Source organism: Lissotriton helveticus, chromosome 4_1 (assembly GCF_964261635.1).
Source record: "Lissotriton helveticus chromosome 4_1, aLisHel1.1, whole genome shotgun sequence".
NCBI lineage: Eukaryota > Metazoa > Chordata > Amphibia > Caudata > Salamandridae > Lissotriton > Lissotriton helveticus.
In genome coordinates this window covers 802,306,224-802,324,853 of record NC_136063.1, presented here as the reverse complement: position 1 = coordinate 802,324,853, position 18,630 = coordinate 802,306,224, and the positions used below count along the sequence as shown (strand labels likewise).

Genomic DNA, 18,630 nt, shown 5'->3' with positions numbered 1-18,630 from the left:
TGTGAATTTCACTGCTGTTTTAATATTAAGTTGTACTAAAATTTGACCCATAAGTTCACTCTACTAATAAACATTTTCACAAGTTTATTCACACACTCATTCTTATTATATATTTTAAACCTACAAAATAAAAAATTGAATGTAAGGTAATTTATGTAGGTCTATAAATTAAATGCACTAACCTTTCTTTTTTTTAACATTTATTTTATGGGTGCCCGGATCTATTCCCAACCAAAAGCACACATTTAATACTAAAACAGCACATGTAATCCAAACATATGCTAATGCAATTTCTATAAGTGTATGTTTAGGTGTGTGGGTGGCTGAGTGGGTGTGGTAGTGGCTGTGTGGATTTGTGAGTAGATGTGTGAGTGGCTATGTGGGTGGTTTTGTGGGTCTGAGTGGGTGTGTGAGTGGTTGTGTGCGTGTGTAAGTGGGTGTGCGAGTGAGTGGGTGAGTAGGTGTGTGGGTCTAAGAGTGGGTGTGTGTTTTTTTGGAGGGGGCTAGATCTACACATAACAAATAAAATAATGTCATCAGCAGATACAGACATTTTCAATTGTTGATTGCCATGTGGAAAGCCTTGTATAGTGACATTCTGTTGTATCTTTATTAAAAAAGGGATTAAGTGCAAGGATAAATAGTATAAAAGTGTAGACACCTCACCATAGTTGTAATATTGTAGAAGACTTTCCATTTACAAAAATGGCTGCTTTAGGTGCAGATTGCAAAATTGGAACTGAATAAATAATCTTGAGGCCTAAACCAAACCATTGAAGGTAGCGAAATAAAGTCTTAACACATTCTATCAAATGCTTTTCAGCATCTACTGTGATAGCAGTGATGGCTACCAAAGGATATTTGTAAGAAGAATACGTACTTAATACATTAAAGAACAGTCTAGTATCATCAGAGGATTAACGGTCCTTGAAAAAATCTGGGCTATGTCTTTGGGAAAAATGTTATAGTCTATATTAACCAAAGAGATAGTTCGGTAATTTTTACAGTGTTTCGGATTACGATCCTCCTTAGATATTAAACAAATAAGGCCATCTTGAAAAGTTCAACGTGAAATTGCAGACTTTGAAAATAAGTAAAGAGAGCACGAATTCTGGACAGTAAATGATGGGAGTGATGGAGCGCAATGGTGCTCTTTCATTTGTAGAGGTGCCTCACAATCACAAAGAGTCCGCACCTACTTTTATTCTTTTGTTGTGTTAACATTTGGTTATTAGAAATTACTTGACAATAACATGTGAAAGAGAAATGATAGAATTAATTTGTGCCATGTAAAGAAACAAACGTGGCAGTTGTTTTGAATAATGTAACCCTTAGCATTTGTTTGCAATCGACTAACGAAGTTTGCCCCTTTACAATGTAATCCATAGAGATAAATGTGCACCACATTAAAGTTGCACATGGATGTGGTTAATTGAGCTTTGATGTGTAGAATATCATAGGCTACTCACAATGATTTGTGCATTTGATGTGTTTATGTAACATGATGGTTTAGAAATGCTTAAATAAAATGTTCATTTATGTGTAATTCATAGGGCTTATGTGCTTCACTCTAATGTTGGCCGATTTCTGTAGGCCTGAAATGTATTTTCCCTGACCACACTCATGAGGGTAAAAGCTGTATTTCATGTGCATGTTGGGTTTGTTCTGTTCTCACGTTTTTGTTGCAGGTGGAGAAAGTCGTCTTTGTTAGTTAGAATAACACATTTTATTTTAGGAGTTAGGCTCAAAGGGGAGAGGATACTTTTATGCTAAGAATGCTAATAATTGGGAGTCGGTATTCTTTCTCACTGGAGGAGGCCTGGGAATCAAGGTCACCGAGCCAGGAGCTGGGAGTATCGAAACTAAATGGAATATCACCTATGTGAATTGGCCAGCAGGATAAGATGATCCAGACGCAAGCTGTGGGCATGTTCTGGGTTTTTGCGTTTTGAATTAGGGACAGTGCCTCTGGGGTTGAGTCAGAAGAAGACGTGAGGAGCTCGATGGAGAGGGAAGGAGCATCTTAGAACGAGCTTTGTAGCTTTGGCTTCTTGGCCCATACAACGTGAGTGCACGTCTTAGGAAGTCTTCACGCGCTGACACCTTTTCCTGATCTTGCCTGTGGAATGCTAAGTCGGGATGTCACTGTAGTAGTAGTAGTGTAGAGACAGACTAATGCTTTTCACTTGCCAACCTCAAATGAAGACGGATCTTGACGTGGGCGTAATCAATGCCTGTGTTTTAATTCTGGAGTTTGTCATTCTTTTCATGGTCCAGCGTTTCAATCTTGCCTGTAGGTTTGGATTTGTATTAGTTCCAATGTATTTCTACATCTTGAGGTATCTGTATATCCAGTTATTTTTGGCTGTGTAGTAAACACACTAACTTGAAATTCGGAGTCTGTGATTCTTCAGGGTCATCTTCCTTTAAAGTTGTTAGTTGCCCTAATAGGAGTTATTTCTCCCCTCTACACTTCTCAGAAGATTATAAAGGTCCATTGACCAAGGGTTCCAGAGTAAATTGGTAGAGAGGAGCCTGGTCCTATCAGGAGAAATGGGCATAAAATTCAGTAGAAACCCCATCAGGGCTAGGAACCTTACCCTTTTTAATTAAATGTATTGTTTTTGGTATCTTTATACAAAGAAATATATTTTTCAATAGAGCCAAAATCAATGTCAGAAGCAAGCGTTCTTCTAATAGAGGAAAATATTCAGACATGTTTTCAATCTGAGGGGCATTTTCTGGAGTATAAAGTGTTTGATATTATTCTACAAATGACTGCGAGAATTCTTTATCCTGACAGCTTAATATATTATTAACAGAATAAGTACTTTAAATGTTTGTACAAATAGTTAGCTAATAACGTTCCTGTTTTGTTTTGGCCCCTATAATATCTGGCACTAGATTTGAGGACAAAGGTGGATTCATTGTCAGTTGAGTATTTGTTAAATTGGAATTTTGCATTAACTGGGTCATCTAAGTGTTGCGTAGAATTATAAGTATAATACAAGTGTTTACGATTGTTAATGGAGGTTAACATGTCTTTTAATTTTGCCACTGAAATTAATTTTACCAGTCCTTAATGAGCTGCGCAGTGGTGTGAATGATGCGCTCCAGAGAGTTTAACATGAATAAGAAACATCAGCAAGAAGAGCATAGTCACCATCCTGGTGTGAGACCATCTGGGCATGGACAATGTTTCAAAACTCTCTTCCATCTTCATACTAAGCTGCCAGTGTTTTCTTAGCGGTGTGTGTTCTAGAGAGGTCAGAGTTGATGGTAAATTCCCATATATTTGTATTTGAGGTGAGTTATGGAGTTAAATCTTCAAAGGTGTTATTGGAGAGCCACACCTGGAGTTGACCTTATTTGAAGTCATCAGTTGAATTGATAATTTCCATCATGGTGGAGTTTAGTCTCAGGTAGGTGCTTTGCATGTATGGATGATAGACGTTGTCGGAGTCAGTCAGTATTGTCAACTGTAGAGACTTTCAGGGGCACTTTGATGTAGTTAAAATATATATTTAATATTGGACGTTTGCTCTTTCGGCGGGGTCACTCCGAATAGTTTGCCTTTTTGCTGTACCCTCTTTTTACAGGCTGTAGAAATGTGTGCATTTTACCACTGCTCGCCAGGGGTAAAATACTTGTGCTCCTTCTTTTAAAATGGCAAAATAGGTATGCCCTTGAGTGGCTTATTTAACTTACCCATAAGTCCCTAGTATGTGGCACCAACATGTACACAGGGCCTGTAAGTTAAATATCACAAGTGGACTGCAACACTCATTGTACTATTTACTACAGTGACAATGTAAACATGAATGCAGGCCTACCCCAGCATCCTGGCTGTGCAGGTTTCAACTACAAATTCAACCCATCAAAATAACCTATTTTAACAGGCCTAAACATTCCTTTTAAATATGTATAAGTCACTCTAAGCAGGCCTTTTTGCCCATAAAGGCAGGATGCATGTATTTAAAAGTGGAACATGTAAACGTTTAATGATAAACATGTATTTACAGTGGGAAAAAAGCCCGCAACGCTATTTGCATTGTAGTAGGTTTGCCTGTTCCATAGGAAAGCATTGGGCTACAATACTAAGTTTAATAAATGGCATCTACATCTAGGAAACAGCTACAGAAATATTACATGGACCCCTTATTAATAGATTACCAAAATCCAAGTCAACAGTAAAGTCAAATATTGCTTAGCTATTAAGGGAAAAGGTATTTTAGAAAAGTTAACTTTTTTAGCTGCCTAAAGATTTGTAGGCCTTTCAGTACATTCCAACCGCTGAGTGTCTCCATAAGACACTTGGAGTCAAAGAGCTTTTCTGTGTCACAGGCAAATGTTAGTTGGCACTTGAGCTCTTCTATTGTCTTACCAGCTAGTCAAGCCTCAATCATAATGGGACTCTTTAACATTAGGGTGTCACTGTTTGTTTGACAAGTCTGGTGGGTTTATATATAACATTTGGGGTGCACTTCAACAGAGAGAAACAGAATGCCAAAACACTTTGTATGTATACTTTGTCTGGGTGCTGAAAGCTCAGCTTTGATTTGACCAGATTACCGTCTTCAAGTTTGGGGCTACATGGACTACCTAAAACTGGATTTTAATGTTAGAAGTGGAACAACACTAAGATAATCATAGTACACTCCCCCCCCCCACACACACAGCTTTCAGAGCCTAAGTTTAGTGTAGCTGAAGACTTCTTCCATCTTGAAAATGCCCAAAGTGAGTAATGTTAGCCTCTGGACCTTTACCCGGTTGGTTAGTGCTTCCCAAGAGGCCATTACTACCCACACGCTCATGCCAGGCATAAATGTGGCACCTCCAGGTCCCCACTTCAGAACAATATTAGACCTGAGGAAGGTCAGAAAAGGGCTGACCCTGCTGTCTGCTATGTGAGAAGAGCCCTGGAGGACTGCACCTGTTCTCTCTCATACCCAGGACAAAGAAGTAGACTGCTAGTGTCATAAGGCTAACCTCCTGTTAAAATTGCAGCACACATCAAGCTACATGAGGACTTTTCCCCCAACTGCGCAGCTGATCAGTAGCAAATGGACCTAGGGTCTCTAAATGCCTCCAAGTGCCTCCCCATAGGTACTGGGGGGGCTTTAAAAGTGCACTTCTGTGGTGGACCGGGATGTAAGAGATTAAAGTCAGAAGGTAAAACCTTTGACTAGGATAAACCTGGTTAGTGGATCTGTTAGAAATGGAGTCTATAGTTAGCATGGGGATGCACCTTGTCCAAATAGGGACCACCATTCTAGTCAGGGTAAGCCAATATACACTAAATGATAACCTGTGCACACCCTCTGGTAGCTTGGCACAGAGCATTCAGGCTTATCTAAGGAGACAATGTATACAATGTGTACAACACACACACACAGATACACACAGTAACACAATGACAACACCACAAAAAGACTCCACACAGGTTTAGAAAGATATATTATGATGTTATAAATAATTTATGACCAAAACAACAAAGATTCAATAAGTAGAAGTTGAGCTAAGACTTTTTAAAGAATAAAAGAGTTCTAGCGCTGAGAAGCAATAAATGGGGGTTATCGGGTCACACTGGTGCAGGGCAAAGTAAACAGTTCACAACGACTGCGACTGCAGGCTGGGGACAAGAGCCACGCAGTTCCAGTGAACAGAGTGCCTTGATCCTGGTCACAACCAGCGAGGTGAAGACGAGCGATGAATTGATGTCAGGCCTGCAGTCGAGGTAATGCATCGATTTTCTTCACACAGTGGTGCGATGCGTAGGGTATGTTGAGCAAATGTCTGGTTCTGAGTGCAGCAGTTCCAAACTTACTAAGCCGGATCAATTCATTCTGGAGGGACTATGTGTCGATCATCCCCATGCAGCGGTGGTGATGCATTGGTTCCGAAGCAGTTGTTTCTGACACGATGCGGTGGTTCAGAATGTAATGCACCGGGTTCTGTTTCCACAACAGGGTCAATGTGCTGGTTCAGAGAGCAGCAGGGCAGCATAGCAGAAAAGCAAGCCATCAATGTCAGCAGTCCAGCAGAGTATCAGTACCTGATGCAGCACAACAGTTCTTCTGACAGATCCAGTTGTAGGTCCAGAAGTGTCTGATTTAGTGGGGCAGATACCCAGTACTTAAACCCAAATGTGCATTTGAAGTTAGGGTGACTTAAAAGAAGGGTCTTTGATGTACACACAGGCCATTTCTTCCCAGCTCTGGCTCCAGACTATCAGTAAGGGGCAATCAGCCCATTGTGTGGGGATAGGACACTGCCTATTTAGCTGCAAGTGTCAGCTCCGTCCGCCTTTCCTCCCCAGGAAGAGCCATCAGAATACAGATGAGTGCTCACACACTTCTAACCTTCTTGCATTTGTGGCTGTCTAGATGGAATGCACAACATGAAGCTGTCATCCACCCCAGATAAGTGTTAGAGACAGGCTGCAGACACACAGAGCAGTCAGAGCAGATAAATGCCTACTTTCTAAAAGTGGTACAAAAGGGGGTGGAACGGTGATGGATTAAACCCAGATCTGTTGACTGGGTGTGAGTGTTTGATTGGTTCAGATGCTCCGTCCATCACCACCCCCTTTTGTACCACTTTCTAAAAGTGGCATTTCCAAAATAGCAACGTTAAATCCAACTTTACCAGGAAATTGGATTTATCATTACCATTCCAAAGATATGACACAGCTACTCCTTTCCAATCAGGAATTACATCTTAAAAGTGTATTAAGGAATCCCCAATGTTAACTTACAAGAGGAGTAGGTCTCACAGTAACGAAAAGCACATTTTGCTGTTTGTCACTACCAGCACATGCAGAACTTAAAATTGCATGTCCTACCTTTTATTTACACAGCACCTGCCCTTAGGGCTACCTAGTGCCTACTTTAAGGGTGACTTATGTGTAATAAAAGGGGAGTTTAAGGCTTGGCAAGTAGTTTTAAATGCCAAGTGAAGTGGCAGTACACTGCACATTCAGGCCCTCCAATGGCAGGCCTGAGACAGATTTGAAAGGGAACTTGTGTGGGTGGCACTATCAGTGCAGCAGGCCCACTAGTAGAATTTAAGTTACAGGCCTAAACTAAATATGTCAATTGTGTATACACCAATGTTATCATGTTTAGGGGAGTGGCACATGCACTTAAGCACTGGTCAGAAGTGGTAACGTCCTCAGAGTCCTAAGGCCCCCAGAAAGAATCAGCAAAACAGGAGGTAAGCAGGCATAACGTTGGGGGAAGACCACCCTAAAGCTGACAGGTCTTACACTATCCAACCTGCCCTCCAACACAGTCAGCACCAAATTGCTCCTAGGTCCTATTCTACCACAACCATTTGACCCGCACTTTGTGCTTCTTCTTGCCATTGCCACTTAAAACGTTAAAAAATATTCTGGTTCCCCTTATTAGATTCAGTAACATTTTGTTAATTAAAATGTACTCTATGTTTCTGATTCCTTTTGAGATATTTATTATTTTGCATTTTGACTTTATTAACGTTTTAATACTGCATAGGTATTTACACATTGCCTTTAATTTGAGCCTGTCCGCCATAGCTACCAGGGGGTTGAGCTCAGGTTTATTTAGTGACTTTGTGTTTCACTGTGATAAGGATTGTGATTATTACTTGACCCGGGCACTTGTACCCTCAACTTACAGCCCTATTTCTTTCAATTTTCATATTTTTGTTTTTTATACAATGGTACGTGGCTCCTTTAAGTTACTTTAGAGCACTTTGTGGCTTGAATCTGTGTTAAATGAAAAGTGGGAGATCTCAATCTGTGAAGGGGAAACCCTAATCCAATATTCTCCCATCAGGATGTGAAGTTTAGTTGAATGAAAGCTGGAATGGTTTAGTTGCTTCACCACACAAAAGTAGTTGGATTCAGCTCAGAGGCTTACAAAAAATGTTTTCTACAGTTTGAATTCTTCGACTCCCAAAGATCTGCTTCCTTCTTTGTTATATTTGAAGGCTCATTTGAAAAAAATGAGGTATACTATTGATAATCGCAGGTTTCTGTTGAGTTGCTTGCACACAGTTCAATGACTTTTAATCATAATTAATGTGTTCACTGAAAGTCTGTGGAGCGCTCTCCAGGCTTGTTTTAGGAGGTTCAGGCATATCAAGGCTTCTTGGTTTTGATGAAGCCTGGTGATGTTTCTTTGTAAGCCGAGAGTAAACAATGTTGTAGCAACCCACGGGCTTTCATCACTTCCACCAGTTGATCAGACTGTTAGAGATGGAGGATTCTCCAGAATGCGGACAGCCGCAAGTGGATCCTCTTGACAATCACACTCACTTTGGGAATAAAGATGAGTTGAATATGATTCCGAGGTTCCTTACATTCAGGGTGGTAAATGGTACTGCTCTTGGGCTGGTGGACACTAGAAGGGCTGTGAGGCAGTTTCTTAACCTCCCTTAATTTTGATTTCCCTCAGATCAGTTCACCCAGGGGAAACTCTTGTTCATTTAGAATAATATGTGGTCCTTGCAAGTGGTGATATTGGCTTGCAGGCACTTTAGTGTTGCAAAGCAGCAGACAGTACTAACCTAATGATACCAGGGAGGTGGAAGCCGGTTGGTCCTTTTCTGGTCAACTACGTTCAATCCAAGTGGATTTTTCCATACTGTTTGTAGGTAGCATCTACTCATCAGAAACAGTCTTCAGATTCCATCAATGCTGCACATCGCCGCGATCCACAGGAGGATACTAAGACAATAGATTCTGGCTTTTAATTGGGCACTTACCAAAGCCTTGAATCACCCATCACAGTCTGACCCTATGCAAGCATTTGCTCTTGTTTACAGAAACTTGACCTCTGCTAAGTGTAGCGAGGCTTGCCTCGGATACACAAAAATCTGTAATTGAGACTTTAGTGGTCTAACGTAAACGCTGCACAAATTTGTGAGAGAACGCTTTGCTCTTCTCATTTGTGTTTACAAGGTACAAAATGAGTAATCTGTGGTAAGGTGAATCAGAGAGATGGGCTGGCCTGCTGGTTTTAGAGATAACAATGCAGGGTTGCTGAATTTAGTTGAAAAAGGACGCCCACCTACTTGGTGGGTATGAACGGTAATTCCTTGGTTGAGCACCCTCGCCTTTCCCAGGTGGCTTGATAAGCATATGCAGAAATCTTATTCAGGTAATTTAAGAATGGTCAATATCAATAGTGCAGATGCTTGTGTACCTAATAGACCATTTAGATGGTCTTTAAAGTGGAGTGAAATGATTAGATGGTCTTCAAAGTGAAGCAAAATGATTTCACAAGACAGGAACACGCGAGGAAGAAAGACTCTGGAGAAAGTTATCTGTGCACTTTTTTGGAGCTAGCTTCACAGGTAGCATCCAGTTTCCAATGTGTGCCCCACAGTCTTGCCCTAGCTTGACAGATGTTCACAGTTAAAATGTCTTGGACTGAGTTAGGAGCCCTTGGTAAGAATAGGCACTGGCAATGCCAAAATATGAATCTTAGCCTCAGGGCTACTTCACAGTCTCATCCAAGTGGTTCTTAGAGTTATGTCAGTGTGCCTCTGGACATTTGCAGCTACAGAATGTATCTTGAGGAAGCTAACCTCTGTTATAGTAATGGACATTTTTTAAATATTAGCTATTGTGACAAATCACATAATCTTGAGCCGACATAACTTTTTGTATTTGTGCAACAGGCATTCCCTAGAGCAATGTTTCTTAATCTGTGGACTCCTGGGGGCCCACGAAGCCTAATCAGAGGGTCCACGACTGCTTACAAAATTAAACAATACAAGATTAATAAAGTGAATATGTAAAACAAAATAAAATATAAGATACAACATATTGGAATGTTCTTTAAATGTGAAGGATTTTGAAATTGGAGGCTAAAACTTAAGTTGGTATCCTTACCGTGATTTGGGATAGCAGTGCAAGTATAGTAAACAGAAACTAGTATGGATAATTGGTGGCCTCAATTGTAACACTTACCGCGCTCCTCTCTTCTCCAGGCACAGGCTCCCAGAGTGCACTGCAGCCAATCCTGACGCTGCTTTCATGCTGCTGAAAGCATCAGGATTGGCCTTAGTGCCGATGATTTGCGCTGCGACACAGACTGGGAGTCTGTGCCTGCTCTCTCCAACCCAGCAAGGCAACTGCGGTTGGAGAGAGCTTCACTGCGCATGTGGATTTTTTGGCGGCCCAAACCCACATGTGCAGTGTAGGCAGTGCCCGACACTCCCCCTCCAGCCTGCCACTACCCTGGCCAGCCCCCAAGCCTCGGCTCAGAGAGAAAAATAAAACAATAATAAACAAGAGTTCATTATGGTTTTATTTGTTATTTTTTTGGCTGCTGACAGGTGAGTCAACGCTCCTCTGCCATAGCAGGAGCCGCTGCTGCTTTTTGTATTAAAAATGGAAACCTTATCAGCACAAAATGCCTTTTGCGCTAGAGCGTAGCTACCAGGCACCACTTTGCATCAGCGCAGGGCCTTCTAATATGGGCCTTGTGCAGTATATTTCCAGTATATTTCGAAGTATTACTTAATATAGCTTGCTGTTTTGATGGTCTTTTAAAAAACTGCCAGCACAGGGTTAACATATATTACTTGCATTTTACGTTTTATATATTCGCTTCCTGAATTTCTTTCAGATTGTTCCACTTTCTTTCAGTAACTGAAATATATATGTATGGGATCAACCTTTAAATCCATAGTGTGATGGTATTTTTCTTGACAGGTGTGATTAAGAGTGCAACAAGAATGTAAAATATACCTCGAGTAAGCATATGTTGCATTTTAATATGAGTATAAAAAACACCGCCTTTCATATTTCTTTCAGAATGTGTGAATATGTGGATCACCTGCATGAACACTTCAAACATCCTGTAGTGATCAAAAATGCAGCCTACGCGGTTCCCCAGGTAATGATATAAACAATGAATTGTTTGCATGTCTAGGGAAGACGGATGAATGGATTTGAAAATACAACATTTTTGATTACCGTTAATTTGTTTGAGAAAACCCCGGGCAGTGACAGACATCCAGTGGCAAAGTGAGCAAGGGACTCACGTCTGAGCATACCCTGCCAACTTATGGCGAACAAAGCGGTACAAAAGGGGGTGGTGATGGACTTTGCTACTGGATTCAAGCAAGGCTGGCTGAAGATGGCTGAAATGCCAGAAACCGGTCCTAGGAAGCTTGTTTCCGGGCCAGAGAAGGCATGGCTTGGCAGTTCGGGCTGGACTATTCCCATGAGGCACAGGGTCAGACTGATTTGCATATGGCCATGTCTGAACTGGGGTGGCAGAATGGGCTAAAGAACGGTGATGGATTAAACCCAGATCTGTTGACTGGGTGTGAGTGTTTGATTGGTTCAGATGCTCCATCCATCACCACTCCCTTTTGTACCGCTTTGTTCGCCATAAATTGGCAGGGTATGCTCAGACGTGAGTCCCTTGCTCACTTTGCCACTGGATTCAAGCAAGCCTGGCTGAAGACGGCTGAAATGCCAGAAACCGGTCCTAGGAAGCTTGTTTCCAGTCCAGGGAAGGCATGACTTGGCAGTTCGGGCTGGACTGTTCCCAAGAGGCACAGGATCAGACTGATTTGCATATGGCCATGTCGGAACTGGGGTGGCAGAGTGGGCTAAAGAACGGTGATGGATTAAACCCAGATCTGTTGACTGGGTGTGAGTGTTTGATTGGTTAAGATACTCCGTCCATCACCACTCCCTTTTGTACCGCTTTGTGTATCATTCGGGCAGGTGGAATAAGCCAGAGAAATCACCGCACCATTGAAAGCATCCCAGAAAAGTTGGGTTTTTTATTGACTTTTAATGGTTTTCCTTTGGAGGTATAACACACAGTAACTATTTGAATTACCATAAACAGGCAACTTCCAGTGGGATCATAGAATGGATGCAGTTTTTGGCCTCAATAATCCATAACATAACATAACATATGCAAAGCTGGGTCACTTTACAAGCCTCAACCTTGAACAAGCATTGGCAAAGGCAATCAGTCTGGCTTGATTATGCCAATGCATGTAGGCATCCACTTTCACAAATGCAGTTTACATGCGTTAAATAATCCAGGGTCATATTCTCAAGTAGCTATCGCCGAGTTAACGGGACTTTATGGCAGCCAATGTCGCGATAAAGTTATCACCCCATTCACAAGCTGGTGCTAACAGCCCATAGCACCAGTTTACCCGCGATAGCAGCCGCAAAAAACATCGACACAGACGTCCCTGGCAACTATCGCTAATGAGATGCAGAGTTGGCATTCCCGTGCCAAAAGTCACGACAACACCACTCCGCAACATTCTCAATGACCAGCCAGAGCATCGAAAAGACCACAAAACATGCGATAAGGCGCGTTAGCAGCAGGAAACTAACACCTGTTCTATCCTGGGGCAAAGTCGGAACACAGCCTGCACCAGAAAAGGGAGGCCAGCCCAAAGCCACACCTGAAGAACAACAGATGCCATGGAGCCACTGAACGGGCCAGACACCCAAGAGGGCCACAACACCCACCGCCACCACCCCAAGACCCCCCCGGATCCCCATCACCCTCCCCCCCAGACCAACACTGAGGCAGCGCAGACAAAGACAGCGACCCTCAGAAAATGCACCAACCTCACAGATCCAGCACCAGAGAATGTCATTGCCCACTACATGCTCAAAGGGAAAACCACCCTCCGCATCCTTACCACTATTGTACACAGGCTGGCGGTACCAACACAGCAGACACTCAACATCCCACCTCAGACCAAGCTGCTGGCCGTGATGCACCTGTTGGCCACTGGTACCCTCCAACCAACATCCGCACGAGTCCAAGGAGTCACACAGTCTGGCCAATCCAAGTCCCTCATAACGGTCATGGATGACACCCTCAGTTTGGTACCCCATTATCTATACTTCCCCCCACACTGCTCAGAGACACCTGGAGACCAAGCAAGCCATCTACGCCAAAGCTGGCTTCCTGCACGTGTTGGGGGCAATTGGCTGTCAACATGTCCTACTTGCACCCCCTGCAGACACTGCACACAATAAGCACAACAGAAAGCGCACGTATCCCACCAATGTGCAGGCACTAGTGGACCACCGGGGAATCACCACCAACGTCGCCGCCAACCACCCAGGCAGTGTGCATAATTCATACACCTCTGACAGTCCATCATCAACCAACGCTTTCAGATGGCACCCACGGAAATGCACTGCTCGTTGGCCAATACCAAATGCACACACCACACACCTCCACTCCACAATCATCCAACTCACAACACAGGAAATGCACACGTCACAAGCTCACAAACAACATGCACACCCACCAGACACGACCGCACAACTCACTGTGGGCACGTGGCCCAGCCATGGACATTAGCCATCAACGGCATGGCACCTCAGCAACACATTAGCAGAATGTCAGAAGAGGTGGGGACCAGGAATGTGCGAAGGAGGCAAGTGACAGATGAATGTGGAAGTACACAATGCCAAGTGTGGCATGGATGTGATGGCCAGTCTACGGTACTCAGACCACACATACATATCCATGTCGACACACACCGCTGGTGTTTGGATTGTAGTGGACAGTGGACACAACCATGTCACCCCACGCAGTGGGGAAGATCGCGGGACTGTAGCTTGTTACGTTCCCCCTGTAAGCGTGAGCGGAGTGGGCTTGCCCGGCGCACGCCAGGGGAGCATAGGAGTGTGAATAATAGGCACGTAACTCTGGGCGTGGTCCTCTTCCGGAATGCCCTAGGTCTCTGCCAGGGCGGTGCCTCTCACCCTGCCACGCGGCCGATGCCGTGAGCGGGGTTGCCTGCGATCCTGTGCACCAGCTGCACCCCGGGCCGCTGGTCCCCGAACACATCTTACCCACCCCTGCGCACCCAGGCCTCAATGTCCACCTGCCGACACCGGCGTGTGTCGAAGAGGGCCCTCCAGGTGCCGGTGCTATCTCCAAGCCCGAGGCCTGCGACCCTGGGAACCTGCTATGACCATTACGGCCTCCGTGAGCAAGGCGCGCAGTACTCCTTTCTCGTTTACGTACTCTACCGGCTGGCACAGCGGAGTAGTAGGTCACACATTTGGAACTGAGTCTTGATTACACCATGGCAGAGCACATTAATTATGGCTGCATTTATGTCACTTCTCCCTTCGATGTGGTGCCACCAGGTCTTAGTAGTGCATCACAGCAACAAGATTCTGTGGGCCCACGCGGACTTCTGCTCTTGGCCTACGCTGCACTTGAGTAGGTCACACAATTGGAACTGAACATCGATATTCGAAGGCAGAGTACATATTGCATGCAAGGAGAGGCGTAAGAGGATGACGCGTTGCATTTGGGAGGAAAAAAGCATGATCGTTACGGAGGTGATCGAACACTACCGACAACTGCCCTGAAGTCACTAACTCTGTGCATTGCGAGCCTACGACACGTGGCTGTGGGCCACTGCTTATCGCTGCCTCCAGCCTACACTGCGGTCCAGTAGGTCACACATTTGGGACTGAGTCTTGATTTACCAATGGCGGAGTACATATCAGTATACCAGCATCATCGCAGACTACATCCCCTCTCAGCCACGGTACCACTAAGTCTGTTCCCCGACATTTATGGACACTCTCTGGTCGTACATTGGTGGCGTCTGAGTCTATAGACTAGGGGATCATTTTCATCCTCATGTATCAGTGGACCGCAAGTACCGTCCCGTGGCAGGGTGCCTGTGCCGGCTGCTGTGCTTCCGGGACCACTAACTCTGTGCTGGTCAAGTCAGGGACCCTTTCCTCTGTTATATTGGATGACCTCTGAGACCGGGGTCTTGGGGTCTTTGACGCCATGTGCATGTGGCCCTGCGCTGTCCGCTGCCTCAGGCCTCAACTGCGGTCCACCAGGGCTCACACATCCAATCGAGTCCTGACCAGCCCGGACGTCGCATCACCGCAGGAGGCACACGCCACCATCGCCAGGACCACTTCCAATCGCCATCTGAAATAGTGGTACTCGCAGACTGACGGAGTTGCTCACACTTGTCATGGATGCCATCATCTGCCTGATCCCCTGCTCAGCAATCCACATGCCAGTGGCTCAGTGCACCGCAACCCATGGACACTTCTGTTTGCATGTTGGGTGACTTCTGTACTTGCTCCGGCTCCCTCCATGTTACTCAGCAGTTAACTCTGGTATGCAGGTGTTTTCAGTTTCCGTTGCACTGGTGTCCACTGTTCAAGTTGTTGCCAGCACCAAGCACTCTGTGTGGTTTGGCTTACACTCATGCCACACACATCCAGCACAGGCGTCACTGTACATGTGGCTCTGTCAATAAAGGGGCCGGGCACACGTGCCCGTAGCCAGTTCATTATAATATCTGCGTGTGTCCCTGTGGTCTTGTATGTTTGAGGGCCCTGGGCCCTATGACATTACATTGTGCTGTGTACAGCGGGCGCAGACATGTCACCACAGGCAGCGGGTTGGAGCTTGGACATGTAGCTTTGTCGTCACCCACTCAATTCATAAGGGGAGTGGCCTGGGCCGTTGTACGCAGAGCCAACGTGGGTGTGTGACTGCTATTTGCGTGCCCCTGGGCATGGTTCTGTGCTGTGAATGTGCATCTACATGTGTCTCTATAGCAGTGTGGGTCTCCTTTGTGATGTGTAGGTGGTCCCTGAAGGTTAATAGACACCCATGTATGTGATCTAGTTCGCCTTCCATGGGTTCGGACCCCACCCGCACCTGTTCCGCCACCTCAGTCTGGCGTTCTAACACCTGGCATTGGGGTGCCATGTGTGGGTCGGTGAAGTGTCGCGAGCCAGCTGTGTTTGCGGGTGCTTCCTGCTGTGTGGTCTGTTGCAGGGTCTGTGTTCTCCTCTAAGTAGCTTGGCTGCCTGGGTCCTGGTGGTGGGTTGCGAGGGATGTCCATGTGCTGTTGTAGGGCATCGGTGTCGAAGGTGTGGTGATCCTCTCCGGCATCACAGATTTGTAGCCTTCTGTGCTCTGCTGGAGGTGTTGTGTCCCCCTCTGCAATGTGAAGGGGACATGGCTGTTGACATTGTGTTGACCTGTATGTTGGCGCATTGTTCTTGTTTACATGCAGACTGTATGACAATGTACATTGTGATGTTTGGGAGGTGCAGTATTTGGATGCGGTACCGTGTACATTTGGACTACATAACTGATATGAGGTTGTACGCGTACATTTCCATTTCACAGTTTCCAGCACTGTCAGATGTAGTAGGCCTGTTTCTGCGCATGTGCGGAGCCAGTTGTGTCCTCTGTTTTGCAGTGTCGGGTTTGCGCATTGTACCACCTTGTCGACAATGTGGATATGCTGTTCTTGCTTTGTGTGTGTGCTGCTGTGTGCCAAGGGGATCAGGGACATAATCCAGGGTCATTGTGGCTGTGCAGTGTGCTCCACCTCGGTGTGCATGTGTGCCATTTTACCCATCTTCCCCCGTCCCCCCAGGCCCTGGTCGTTACTCACCCTGTTGATGTTGTGTCAAGTCCTCTCGAGCTGTGTCCGTACTCTCTACTCCTTGCACCATCTCCACACTGATGACTGTGGCCTTGGTTTTCTCCAGCTCTTCCTGTGGTGCAGGACTCCAACTTCCTGTCGCCGTTGCTGCCTTCCTGTTGGCAGCGGGTTTGTGCCTGGTTTAGGTTATCACATCATGCCAGCACCTCTTGGCCTCCTCGATTGGCCTCCCTGACACTCCGACTGCATTCCCGGTGGTCTACTTGTGGGTCAGTTGATGGTAGTGTTCTGTCACCTCTGTGACGCAGATCTGGTTTTGCTGCGGACTGCACCCCGTCTTCCTCTCCCTCTTCTCCTTGGCCGTCCCTGTCCCCGTTGTTCCTTGCTGGCGTCTGTGGGGGTTGTGGGGTTCATGTTGGACTCTGTGCTCGGTCAGGGTGCATCCATGTTGCTACGCGCTTTGGATTGTTTCTGGTGTGTTGTTTCTGTAGTTTTTATAGTGCATTTTCCTGCCAGACGTGTGGGATTTGCAGGCCTGTAGCTGGTTTTCGCTGCTTTTTCTACCATGATTGGCCTCATCGCAAGATTTTTTGCGTTCGCGTTTCGCATTTTTGCAGCGTGGCGTTGATTCTAACATAGACATTTGACGCGTTATCTGGAGACTATCGCATAGTACCGCTGTGTTGAGAATGCTTCGTTAACACGGCGTAATTTTCCCGCAATATGCTGCGATGTTGGAAGTTGTGCTAAGTTACTTTTGCGATGGTTATCACATGTTCTTGAGAGTATGCCCCTCAGTGTGATGATTGCTTGTACTTTTCAGATGTAAAATAGTTCAGTGGCAGCATTTCCTGGAAAGTAGACTGATACACCTAATAGTGAACAGCAAGTGGTTAGTGAATAATACTCTGGGTGGAGCCAAAGCCCACTCTGGGTATCTGCAGACAGATATGCTGTCAAGCCAGACTTAAAAATCAGGCTACTGCATCTCTACCGAACAGGGTCAGACAGACCTATATGGTAATCAGCCAGTGTCCGATAGGCTGGTCTGACAAATCAGTTTGCAGGCTGGTTTTTTTTTTTTTTGCAATTTATGGGCCTGTTTTATGGCCAGGTGGGACGGTTTTACCTGTTGATTTCACTGATGTCACCGTAAATATTGCCTGCATTCAGTTCATCCATACCTTACTCAGTGTGTCCTTAGACGCTTGAAACGGACCTGATTTGCAAATGTGGGCAACTTTTTAGCTATCTTGTTCACTAATGCAGGCCACTTTTTTTAGGGTGCTAGGGCCTATTTTTTTGTCCTAGTTCCACCCTGCCACCACATTCCAAAATTGTGATACAACCACATATTCCAAATGTTAGGTCCTGCTGACAAACACCGAAGAAACTCATAGGGGCCATATTATCAAGAAAGGGCAATGCATTATCGCCGCTTTTATCGGCAGGAAACTGCCGCTAAAGCGGCGATAATGGGCTTAATAATATGCCCTTGTGAATTCCCATAGAAGCCCAGGTTCTGGTGTTCACCTATGCTTCTATGGGAATTTACAAGGGCATATTATCAAGCCCATTATCGCCGCTTTAGCGGCAGTTTCCTGCCGATAAAAGCGGCGATTATGTATCACCCTTTCTTGATATTGTGGCCCATAGGCACTCGCAGGGCAGTGTCTGTGGATCTCTTGACAGATACACGTTGGACAATATAAGGCATTTGTACTGAATAAGTCTTACCCTGTTTGCTGGGCCCTGATTGCCGGGCAGAGGAGCCAATACATTTATGCGAGTTGCGCTTGGCAATTCGTACGTAAGGATGCGTGCAAATGGCATCATTTGCGGATGGTGTTAATATTTGGTCGATATTTAAATGTTTATCGAGGAGCAATAATGCAACAGAGTTCAAAGTACTAATACAACATCGATATGAGACCGCCCCGCCCACCCAGTAGTAGAGGAGGTATTAAATACACATAAATATGTGATAATTAATCTTTCACTATTTTTTAAAAGTGTGACTACATAGAAATGCCCACTACGGTGTGGCTGATGAGGCTGGCCTAGGAACTTAATTATGGGGAGCCAGGCTACTATGATAATTAATGTGGCCCTGCTTTCTCAAAATGCCATGCACTTGTCTCAATGGGCGATTAAATGCATGCCCAGAGTGTTGAGTCGTTTTCCAAC

At 45.1% G+C, this 18,630-nt stretch overlaps 1 protein-coding gene across 2 annotated transcripts in view; it reads left to right on the top strand.

Annotated features, from left to right (window-relative positions):
- The window catches only part of ENOSF1 (enolase superfamily member 1), a 238,364-nt gene that overhangs the window by 209,843 nt on the left and 9,891 nt on the right, over window positions 1-18,630 (top strand). For both annotated transcript variants that reach the window (XM_078687452.1, XM_078687453.1), the window contains one exon: window positions 10,808-10,889. In XM_078687452.1, the coding sequence (XP_078543578.1) occupies window positions 10,808-10,889 (82 nt within the window). The remainder of the gene's footprint in view (window positions 1-10,807; window positions 10,890-18,630) is intronic.